General features: G+C 34.1%; 1 protein-coding gene across 4 annotated transcripts in view; it reads left to right on the forward strand.

Moving 5' to 3' along the window:
• The window catches only part of WDR17 (WD repeat domain 17), a 128,562-nt gene that overhangs the window by 77,806 nt on the left and 38,440 nt on the right, over positions 1-12,316 (forward strand). For all 4 annotated transcript variants that reach the window (XM_006168909.3, XM_027768457.1, XM_027768456.1 and 1 more), the window contains 4 exons: positions 349-440; positions 3,169-3,251; positions 5,359-5,445; positions 10,174-10,338. In XM_006168909.3, the coding sequence (XP_006168971.1) occupies positions 349-440; positions 3,169-3,251; positions 5,359-5,445; positions 10,174-10,338 (427 nt within the window). The remainder of the gene's footprint in view (positions 1-348; positions 441-3,168; positions 3,252-5,358; positions 5,446-10,173; positions 10,339-12,316) is intronic.

Raw genomic sequence — 12,316 nt, forward strand, 5'->3', positions numbered from 1 at the left:
CCGTCCACGATGTTTGATCTTGATAATAAAGTCCCTGTCTTTTAGATAGATGAAAGCAGTTAGTGATAAAATAAAACAATATGAAATTCGTTCCAAGCCAGTCCAGCAGGCACTTTGAACAATAAAACATTGATCATATTTTGATAACTGTTGAAGCTTTATAATGGATACATTCATTGCATTATTTTTTTAATATTTGCATACATTTTATAATTTCAAATACAGAAAAATGAAAAAGAACTATTATATTAGAAATCTCAAGTCTTATGTTTTCAAAAATTATGTTTCTGGAAAGAATTACATTTGTGACAAATATGTAATATAATGCCTAACTAATTGTTCCCTAAGGTGATTTAAATTGTATTGCTGGAGCAACTTCCCGAAATGGTGCTTTTATTTGGGATGTTCAAAAGGGCAAAATGATACAACGATATCATGAGGTAAGATGTGTTTATTGCAATAAGACAGCATAATGTATTATACTACTTCATACTTTGTTAATTGTTTTCCTCTCTTAATTGAATAGTTAATTACCAGACAGTATGTATGGTCTCTCAATTAGAAGAAAATGCAAGAGAGTTTTCACATGTTAAAATGAATTTTAAAAATTATAGCTGCATCTAAGTTATAATGATTTACCTAAAGTTTGATTAGAGATTCAAAGAAATTATGAGTCAACATTCATAATATCTAGGCAAATATTAAATAATGAGAAGAAGACAAAAGTCAGAATGATTCTCCAATTTTTAGCCCTGGATCTCTTATTAACTAGCCCTTCATAGTAAAAATCATTTTTTTTGCCTTGACCACATATATTTATTTTTAAAAAACTGAATTAGATTATGTCATTTATTAGATTTCCTTCCATTACTCAAATTCTATTATTCTGTGACAAATTCTAAAACCTGTTGTCTTCCTATTTGTAACATCACAAATTATGTTTATCCTTTGGCTTGGAGTTTTACTGTCATCGTGTATTTTACTAAGTTTCATTAATATTTGAAAAGTACATATGTAATTATAGTATGTTAGAAATGAATTGGGAAATATGAATAGGATTCAAGACTGTCTCTCACTATCTTGAATATTTCATTAATTTGAAATGATTATTGCTGAGGCTTATTAAATATCTAATTTCTCTGAAAGCTGTTTATATATTTGAGACTTTTAAACCATTTATATAACAGATTATTATCTTTTGAAGGATTCCCTTTAGTAGGTTTGATCTTCTGGAGTTACTGCAGTAATATAGTAAATGTAGAGTACTAGAAAAACTTTATCAACCACCAATAAGTAGTTTTACACACAAAAGAGGAAACTTTGACAAAAGACTATGTAATAAATACAGGATAATTAAGAATCTCAGGGTTTTATTTGTTTGTTTTGTTTTGTTTTTGTTTGTTTGTTTTTTTGAGAGAGAGATTTTTGCTGTAGGGCACATGTGCTCACTGGAGAGACAGAAAGCAAGAAATAACTCCCCCAGGGAGGATGTTCATGCTGCAGTCTCTTCTCTCCATTCTCTTCTTGGGATTTTGGCATGCACACACATGCACCCAGGTATTTTCAAGCCAGTGGGTCCAGGATTTGAACCGTGGGCGAGCATGTGGAAGTCCAATGTTCTAATTACTACACCACCTTCTGCCCCAAGATTGTCAGTTTTAATTGACTAAAATCCATGTGTCCCACAAAAGGAAATGCAAGAGCCAGATAGTGGCATTGTGTTTGTGCAACTGAGCCCGCACGGGAAAGTTCTAGACTGCATTCCAGGACCTCCCTGACCACAGCAAGTGCATGTGTGTCTTTGCAATTCAGGCCAGTTAAGACAGGGCAGATTGACATGTGAGGACCCTATTGGGGCTATCTCTATCTCTCTCTGAGGAAATACATAAATAAACTTAAAACATTCCTTAAAAAGAAAATGCAGAATATCAGAAGAGCCACATGTCCCCATTTTCATGTGTCCCCTAAATCAAGCTGACAAAAAATTCCGAACCCTTAAATTGAATAAATATGGTCCCACTGTCGTATCTACCTGAATAAACCTACCCTCCTTTATCTACAAATAGTCAAAACCAGCAAATTGGAGATTACCTTAAGAAATTGGAATTGTGTATTTCTAGAATAACCTTAAAATACAGGATAAAAAAGCCACTTTAATTTCCCCTTAATGGAAGCTACAATTTGAGTACTATATAAAATAAAAATGTTTTTAATTAAAATTTATAAATGGATAGATTTACCTTTATTTACCCCTCACATGATGGATAACATTCCCCAATATAATGTGTTCCTTAGGTTTGGAAAAATTGTTATCACAGCACCTATAACTACACCCCGGATTCTTCCACAGTCCTAGAATTCAGAGACACTGGTAAATGTAGAGGGATTCACAAAAGGGAAAACCTTACATTTGATTTTCTTATATAAAAATAAAACTTTGAAATTCAGTGGAACAACCAAAAATAACAATTGCTTGCAGCATTTTTATACTGTAGTTGTAATAGCACGAGATTTGAAAGCGGTAACTATCTTCATTCTCCATATTGGTATTCACAGGAAAAAAGGCATTAAGTAGAACTTCATCCTATGAATGGGTGAAGAAGCAGATTTCAACTCTATAGTTTGTCTCCAAATTTATATCTTAAAACAATGGTTTCTTTCATTCATGACAGAGCATTTACACACACATGTTAGTATGAGAGGAAAAAAGAGAGAGAAAGAGGAGCAGCCTACACAGGTCTGCTCACACTGAGTCCATCCACTGGTGCATAAGTCCCGCATAACAATAGATTGTATCTTATCGTCACTGCTTCACATATTTTTTTTAAGAATTATTTATTTTAATTTTACTTATTATTATTGTATTTTAATTTGATCAAAGAGAGACCAAGACAGAGAGAGAGGGAAAGTGACAAAGCAAGCCACCAGGTCTAGGCTTTGAACCATAGTTGGCCATGTGGGAGTCCAGCACCTTAGCCAGCACATTACCTGCTGGCCCCTCTCCATATTCTTAAAGTATACCTTCAGGTTGCTTCTGTCAGAAATATTTTGGTTACTATCATCTAGAGCAAGTTTTTAATAGAAAAGTAATACTTAGAAGAAGTAAATAAATAAGAGAAAAAAGGGGTGAATTATTTCTTATTGATAGGTATTTTGCATTTTTTGAAGCATGGAAAAAATGGAATATTCTGCATTGCCTGGAGTCATAAAGATTCCAAAAGAATAGCAACTTGCAGTAGTGATGGTTCCTGGTAAGTACTAGCATGATATTACAAAATGACACCATTTATAAAGGATACTTTTAATCATTCATATTGTGTATCAATGTTTCATTTGTAGAGCTTTACCGAGTATTATAAATATTATTTATAATCCCATATAGACACATGGTATGTAACTATATCATTAATAAATAATAGCATAGCGATACGTTAAAAATAAGGATGATTATTACAATTAACATTATGTGATACAAAAATACTCGTATTTGTCAATTTATATAGTACTTTAAAAATACCATTATGATGATGATTTCTCTTTTGGGGGGTTACAATGTTTTCTTTATTATTATTATTATTATTTCCATTTATTTTATACATTAAATTATTATACATTACTACACCTTTTAAAGTGAATTTACCCAGCATGAATGTACTTCACACCAGTCCGGTTGAAGGTACCATGCACGTTATCAGTAGATAATCATTCATTTCTGTGTCCCATAAATGTCTTGCCTCTCTATTTTTCCACTTGATTTCTTTCCTCTAACTCTCCTCCTTCTCCCACTGTCTTCTCACACTGTTTCCAGAATATTTAACCATTTTCCATGTGTCTATATACTCTAATCTTTTAGTTTCCACCATAGAGTACAGACAGTCTGTATATATTAAGTGGAGACATACAGTGTCTCTCTTTCATAGCCTGACTTGCTTCTTTCAGCAATAAATCTTTCATATTCATCCATTTTCTATCAAATGCCAGGGTCTTGTTATTTCTTTTTTATTATTTTTTTTTAGAGGTTTTTGCTATAGGACGTGTGCACTCACCAGAAAGAGAGAGAGACAGAAAGACAGAAAGCAAGAAATCAAGTGGCGTGGTGAAGGGCGCTGGACTCCCACATGGCCGACTGTGGTTCAAGTCTCAGACCTGGTGGCTTGTTTTCTCACTTCCTCTCTCACTATCACTCTGTCCCGCTCTGGTAAAATTACAATAAGCAAATAAATAAACTTATATAAAAAAAAAAAAAGAAAGCAAGAAACCATAGTTCAATTTGTAGATCTTTAAGGGATGTTTGTATTGTTCTCCTCAGTGGTTGGACTAATTTACATTCCCACCAACAGTGTAGGAAGCATTTCCTTTTCACCACAACCTTGCCAGAATTTCTCACTTTTTGTTTATTTAATCAGTCATTCTGACTGGGGTTAGGTGGTATCTCATTGTGACTTTGATTTGCATCTCCCTTATGATAAGGGATGTTGAGCATTTTTCATATGCTTTCAACTGTTCATATGTCTTCCTTAGAAAGTTGTTTGTTTAGCTCATTTTCCCATCTTTTAATTGGTTGATCATTTTATTTCAGGTAAGCCACTTGTGTCCCCTGTGTATTCTGGTTACCAGTCCCTTTTGTGAGGCATAGTTTACAAAAATATTTTCCCATTCTGAGGGCTGTCAATTCACACTAATTACTGTGTCTTTTGCTATGCAGAAACTTCTTAATCTGATGTAATCTCATTTGTCTATTTCTGGGATTATTTTCTATGCTTTGGGGATCTTATTTAAGAAGTCCATGCCTATTCCTATGTCTCCCAGAGTTTCCCCAGTGTTTTGCACCAGTAATTTCGTAGTTTGAGGACTTAGGTTTAGATCTTTGTTCCACTTTGAGTTGATTTCTGTTTATGGTGAGAGATAGGGGTCCACATTCATCTTTCTGCAGGTGGATACCCGTTTTTTACAGCACCATTTGCTGTGACTTGCAATTTACATATCAAAATTATGGGGCACAGCGCAGTTTTTCAAGATGTATACATTGTGTAATTTTCAAATCAGGGCAATAAACATGTTCATCATCTCGGGCATTTATCATTACTTTGTGTTGTGCACATTAGAGATCCACTCTTCTATTTGAAGTATACATTGAATTGTCTCCAGCTGTCATTACTCGACTGTGCTATGGTATTCTAGAACTCATTCCAGTCTATCGCCTATTGGCATTCTTGATTTATACACTCTCTTGTATGACCTTTGCATTTGCAGAGACCTTGTCTCTATCCTGGAATACTTCCTTTTGAAGTTTGAAGTTCTGAATTTGTTCCCTTGAGTAATGTTGCTTTTCTGTTAACATATTGTAAATAATTTCAGTATTATTCGAACAATTGATGGCAGAGTGCTACACAAATACAAACATCCAGCTGCGGTGTTTGGTTGTGACTGGAGTCAAAACAACAAGTAAGTATTTTTTTTCACCCAACAAATAATAATTACATTTTGGAGAGTTAAAATAATCATAAAGTTTAGTGCTACTTTCACAGGTTATACTCATCACTCTTTATAGAAAATAGTCTTCTTGGGGCCGGCAGGTAGTGTGGTGGTTAAGGGTGCTGAACACCCGCATGGCTGACTGCTGTTCGAGTCCCAGACCTGGTGACTTGCTTTCTCACTTGTCCTCTCTCTTTCTCTTTCTCTCACTCTATTCCTCCTCCTCTTTCTCTTTCTCTCCTCTTCTTCTCTGGTGAAAAATTTTAAAAAAAAAAAAAAAAATAAAAAAAAAGATTCTTAAAAAAAAAAAAAAAAGAAAATAGTCTCCTTGCCTAGCAAATAAGAAACAGCTTTGTAATTGTTCATTTACTTTAACTATTTGCACTTCATGAAGTTTTTATATGATTTATAAATACTGATTTTTTTCCTGTCAAAACAACTGTCTGATATTATGGGGGAAAATCATACTGATAGCTACTGAGAACTGTAAACAAATTAATTCTGTATGTGCTTCTACCATAAACATGTAGTCCTTCCTTTAATTCCTTTTAACAATCTACAGTGGTATTGGTCCACTGTGGCTCTGCATTGCCTCCATTTGCTGCTAACACTTTTGCGCTGGATGTAGAAATGTAGAAATTAAGTGGATGTTTTTGAAAAACCAACCTTGGCTTAAGAAACAAGTACTCACCATGTAAAAACTAGTTTATCCAAGACAAATCACCACTGAAAGTGGACCTTTAATTCACCTCATTTCTTCTAACAATTTTGTGTTACAATTCTCTCTCTCTCTCTTTCTCTCTCTCTTTCTCTCTCTCTTTCTCTCTGGTGAGTGCATGTGATCTACAGCAAATTTTAAAATAACAATATTATTTTATATTAAATATAAAATAAAAACATAATTTATTTTATATTAAATATATGTACTATTATATAATATATTATATGTATTTATATTATGTATAATATATATTTATTTTTAATATATCATATATATATGATATTTTAAAATCCAGTCTTTTTAAGGTAATTTTAAAAACAATGTAAATTATTTTATGCTTCTTCATACTACATGCGAGGAAATACATAGATTCAAATGTTAAAACTTTACTCTACCTGTGGACTTAGGTATTTTTCTAGTAAGTATGGAAAAATGTATAACTCATGGTTAGATGCTATGGAAATCTTGCTCATGACCAGCTCATCCCCAGTATGCCCTATCTCAGTGACTGATAGGGTGAACAACAAAAACTGCTAAAGCCAGAATCCTTGGCTTTTTCTTTTACATCTTACTGCCTCTCATTTTCCACTTCCAGTCCACCACTAATAACTGTTATGTTCTCCATCGAAATATTCTTTTTCCACCATCCCTCTGCCACTAAATCTATAACATGGCTTTATTTGGTTTGAACCCCGGTAAAAGCCTTTAAACTGTTCCAGAATTTGCATCTTTTATCACCACTTCCCCATTCCCCAGCCCATTTCTCTATGTCACAGTCAGAATAAACGTGTAATGCACAGATCTGAGCACACCATTCTTCATTAGTTCAAATCCTACAACAGTTTCCCATTGGTTGTAGGATAAAATGCAAACTCTTAGCAAGTCCTGCATAATCTCATTCCTGTCTACCTTATTAATCTTATTCTAAGCCTTGCACCCTCTTAATTTTTGCATCCACCCATACTGGCTTTCAGTTTCTTGAACTATGTAGATTTTCATTTCAAAGCTCTCACTCATACTGTCTCCATTTACCAGAATATACTCCCCACCCAACCCCAACACATGCGTCCTGGCTTGGGCTCTGTTCAAAAGCACATACACAGAAAAAGTCTTAATTTAGGTGAACTTCCTTTCTAATATAACTTTGGATTACTTAATTAAAATTAAGCTTTTAATTGTGTGATTGTTTGCATATTGACTCTCTCACTCTCCAAATATAAGCCCAGTGGGATTGCCATCTGTATTATCTATGTTTGACAGTATATTTTAGCAAAACACTATGTTGCTACCCATCACAGTGTCTTGAAAAAGTAAAAGTTTCACAAATATTTTTTAATATACAGATGAATAGAATTACGTTATGTCTGACCAAGAGAACAGTCCCACATTCTTATTTCTCGCATTTGGCCAGTTAAAGTTAATAAGCATTTGGCCAGTTGAAATAAAAGTTAGATATTAATGCAATATGTTTGGTTGGGTAAGAAAGCTTTTTAATAAAATGATACTGGAAGTCCTTTATACTTCCCAATTATGTTTACCACCAAGTGTGTCTATTGGGTCATCAGGAAAGTCATGACGCATTTTTGCATTGGAAAAACATAGAAAAATACATCCTGACTTTCCTGACCACTTAATATTTTTGTTTGCTTGTTTGATTATAAGTTAGAGACCTCATGTACTGATGAGAGAGAGCGAGATAGAGAAAGCATCCTCCAGTGGAGTGTGGTCACACATCAATACCCTCTCTTCCACTTCATCCTGTCAGGATTTGGGGCATGCGCTCAAATGTACCTGGCATGTTTCTCAAATCACTGGTTCTGGGACTTAACCACTATCAACCATGTGGAGTCCAGCTACCTTAACTAGTTGGCTGCAGAACTAACCCATTAATTTTATTTTTTATTTTAAATAGCTTTCTAAACTGTTCGAATTGTTGTATTCATATTCTGTTTAGCAGCTTAGTAGGTAAAATACCTGAACTTATTAAAGCTTATTGATAAAACTCTGAACTTAACATTTAGATATTTCTATTGCATTCTCTGAATTTTTATGATATTATTTCTAAGATTCTATATTTATGTATCTACATATGCATATATTAAAAAATATGGTCATGTATACATGTAAATATATATGTGTAGGCAAAATGTATTTTCCCAATATGTAGAAACTATCCTAGTGTATCTAGGGAAGAGAGAAGCTGTGTATTTACAACTCGGCATGCCAGTTCACAAATTTGTATTTCTGCATTTGAGCTTAAATAAATATAAGCCTTGTATCCCTGTAGCAATATCAATAATTTGAAAGTCTGGAAGCGTTTCAAGGTGTATAACATCCCCTCTTTATATTTACAACATCGAGACTGTTTACATGATGGTTAGATGTACCTCATGTAGAGAGTGTTCTGGCAGGTTCATGATTTTCACAGGCTGGCCTAGTACTCCTAATTCCTTTCCTAATACTATTCCAAATATGACCACTGGCTACAAGTAGTTGCTTAGCTTACTCTAACTAATGAGAATAATGAGCAGAGAACATGAAATGTTCATACTGGATTCCCAGAGGATATTTAGTTGCATCAAACAGAGCATCTGGAGGTCTACAAGGAGCTTTTCCAACATTCTTCCAGAGCAGCACTTTGCTGTTTGCACTTACATCACAAAAAAAACAAAACAAACAAACAAAAAAAAACAAGAATCTAACACATGTTCAGGGCATACAATAATAGTTTGCTTACAAACACGTAAGCCTAGGGACCAGCAGTTGGCGTAATGGCTATGTCACAGGACTCCCATATAGTCGACCGTGGTTCAAGTCCTGGACCCCAGTGGCTTAAACTCATCATTCACATTTGGGAACCTTCTTAAGATCCAAGAAGTTATGTCTCTGGATATTTAAAAAAGAAATTATGAAAACATAAATATAATCACCTCTGATCTAAGAGAAATAAAAATTCAACCAATTGAAACACTGAGAGAGAAACTCTTCCCATACTTGTCGGTGATCAGTCTGTCGGTGGCCAATCTGTCAGCAAACTTAGCTCCATCTAAGAAGAGGAAACAGAAATAAAGTGACACAAAGACAGAGTAGCAGTATACACAGGCAGTCTGTGCCTGTCTGTGCCGCTCAGGCAAGCTGAGCATCTTTATTTATTAGGCAAAGAAAATGTGCATACATGTTCCTCGTGACATTCCACAGAGCTGGTTGATATATTACAGAAGCAGAAAACAAGTGATACCGATCTCCTCATCCTTGAAGGTTTAGACATGCTGGTGCCATGGGTATCCCTTGGTTTCATATATGAATAGATATCTCCCACATATGTTTAATTAGTGAAGGGTAGCCTATCTGCAGATGTAGGGAGTACATTCTCATAGGCAACAAAGGGATAATGGTTAAGTTATAGAGATTACCTAAAACAGAGCAGGGGCTGGTCTTCACTTGTTGGATCAGGATGTTTCCTGAGCTCTGTGGATGTTCCTCCAGAGCAGCCCCTGTAAATTCCACCAACCACTCTGCTGAAAGGATAGGTCAAGGGAAAGGTCAGGCCACAAGTTTACTCAGAAGATGTCCCTACACATACTGCATGATATACATGACGTTTTCACATATGTAAGTTCTTAGTCAAATTTCATTAAAGAAGCAAATAATTTATTTTAGACATTAGAACTGTTGGGCCCAGTCCAATGGCCTAGTGTTAAGGGAACCAGATGCCATATGGCCAACCGTGTGGTTAGAATTCTGAGTCTGGCAGATTGGAAAACGTGCTAGGCATATGTGCATGCATGTCCTAAATCCCAGCTGGATGGAGAAATGGAGAAGGGATTGCAATATGACCACACCCCACTGGAAGTGCTGAGCTTGTATACACTCTGGCTTATGAAAAAAATTAGAACTATTATACATTGACATGTTTTAATTATTAGAATAAATAGTATCAAATTCTTTTATGTTTTAATGTTCCATTGATATTCTAGAGACATGATAGCCACTGGCTGTGAAGACAAAAATGTTCGTGTCTATTATGTGGCCACCAACTCTGATCAACCACTGAAAGTATTTAGTGGGCACACAGCAAAAGTGTTTCATGTAAAGTGGTCTCCTCTGAGAGAGGGAATTCTTTGCAGTGGTTCTGATGATGGGTACGTATTTTGGATTCTAATTTTCTGGTCCTTAAAATTGTAAGATTAATTCTCCTAGAAATGTACATGTTTAAATGATTACATTGTATGTAGAGATGTTCGAAATATATACTTTCTATATAAAGTAATAGTTAAGAACCTAACTGCATTCAACCAAAATTGAGTTCTACCATATACTCTACCATGTTTGTTTTATTATTATGTTCATAATTTTTGTCGTCTTATTTATTTTGCTCATTATGGATGTTTATTCCTAGTTTGTTAACAAGAAAGTTAATAGAAAAAAAAAATTTAAAGGCATCTATGTGGAAAAGCAAGCTCTGAAACAAATAAATATAAGCTACAGCTACAGGAAGTGGTTTTTTTTAGTCATATTCTTATGTTTAATATTGGAAATAGCTATTCTCTATTACCATCAAGAATGGAACAAAAGATGATCATGAATTTTTTAAGATTTTATTTATTATTATTATTTTATTTATTTATTTATTTTAAGTTGACCAGAGAGAAACAGAGAGAGAGAGTAGGAAAGTGAGAAATCAAGCTGCCAGGTCCAGGACTTGAACTGCAGTCAGCCATATGGGAATACAGCCACCTAAACCACTGCCCACCTGCCGACCCAATCATGAGTGTTAGCAGGAAGAGAAGATATTTTTAAAATGAGAGTGATATAATTTTTTTTTTTAAGATTCGTGAGAATTTCTGAAATCTTGTATATATTTTATGTTCAAGTAGATTGATTTACGTAGTATATATTTTTTAAGGTTTTGTCATAATGTGTATGTTCTTGCCAGAAAGAGAAACAGTGAGAGGGACAGTGAGAAATAACCCCAAGGAGGATGGCCAAACCACAATCCCTTTTCCTTCATTCTCCTCCTGAGATTTTGGGTCCTCACGCACATGTGCCAGAGTGATTTTCAAGCTGCCAAGTCTAGGATTCAAACCGAAATTGACCATGTGGGAGACCACTGCTTTAACCACCATGCCACCTGCTGGCTCCCATAATATAGTTTTATAGATAAGAGAAATTTAGGTTAAAAAAATTTCTTTTATGCAAGTCACCATACATATAACCACAAGTTAGGTTTTTCTTATCTTGTATTTTTGGCATAAATCCAAATTTAGGAAGAGAAACAATTGTGAGATGTTGTAGGTTATTGAAATATTACTTACAATTATCATGTGAAAATTAATATGAGGTCATTTTTTGAGATTATTACATTCTCTTAACATAGACTTTAGCATCTAAATAATCTTTAATTATTGTCTAAAAAATGTTTTCAGAAAGATAGTAGTAATTGTTTTATTGACTATAGTAAATTTGAAAGGATTTACTAAATTATGGTTATTGGTCCCATTGATAGTCATTGTTAATATGTATGAAGGTTATCTGTTATTCACATTCTCTAGCACCTTTAAATAAAAAGTCAAAATTGTAGTGAAACCATTAATTACCAGTGTTCTTATGGCAGAACTCAGACATACTGTACTTTCTATACTTCAGCCTAAAAGCCTAATGAGCTCTTTATGTACAGTGAAGCATATTAAAGCCTTTTTCTATGTTTGGCCCAAAAAACATACATTGGGACTTCAAAGACTGATGATTACCTAGCATAACTTATTCATAAAAGGAAGGATACCTTTTCTGGTGAACCCTACAATAACATAAAATTATTTTGATAACAACTACTTTAATATTTACTTGCTACTTATGAAAGTATATATCAAACTTAAAATATTCAAGTGCTTACATATATAAGAAATTAGCACCAAAAATTTAGCTTATAATATATTTGGATATATGTGTTGGGCTGTACTAGGATAAGGAAAGGAAAAAAATGGTGTCTTTATATAAAGCAGAAAGAGATATGCTTTAAAGAAATAAAAATATATGATGTTATTCTTTATAGTGAACAATAACCTTTGAGGCATTCATATTTTAGTATCATCAAGTTAATATACATCTGCTACTAAACAA

The sequence above is a fragment of the Tupaia chinensis genome, unplaced genomic scaffold (genome assembly GCF_000334495.1).
Source record: "Tupaia chinensis unplaced genomic scaffold, TupChi_1.0 Scaffold146395_1, whole genome shotgun sequence".
NCBI classification, from domain to species: Eukaryota; Metazoa; Chordata; class Mammalia; order Scandentia; family Tupaiidae; genus Tupaia; species Tupaia belangeri.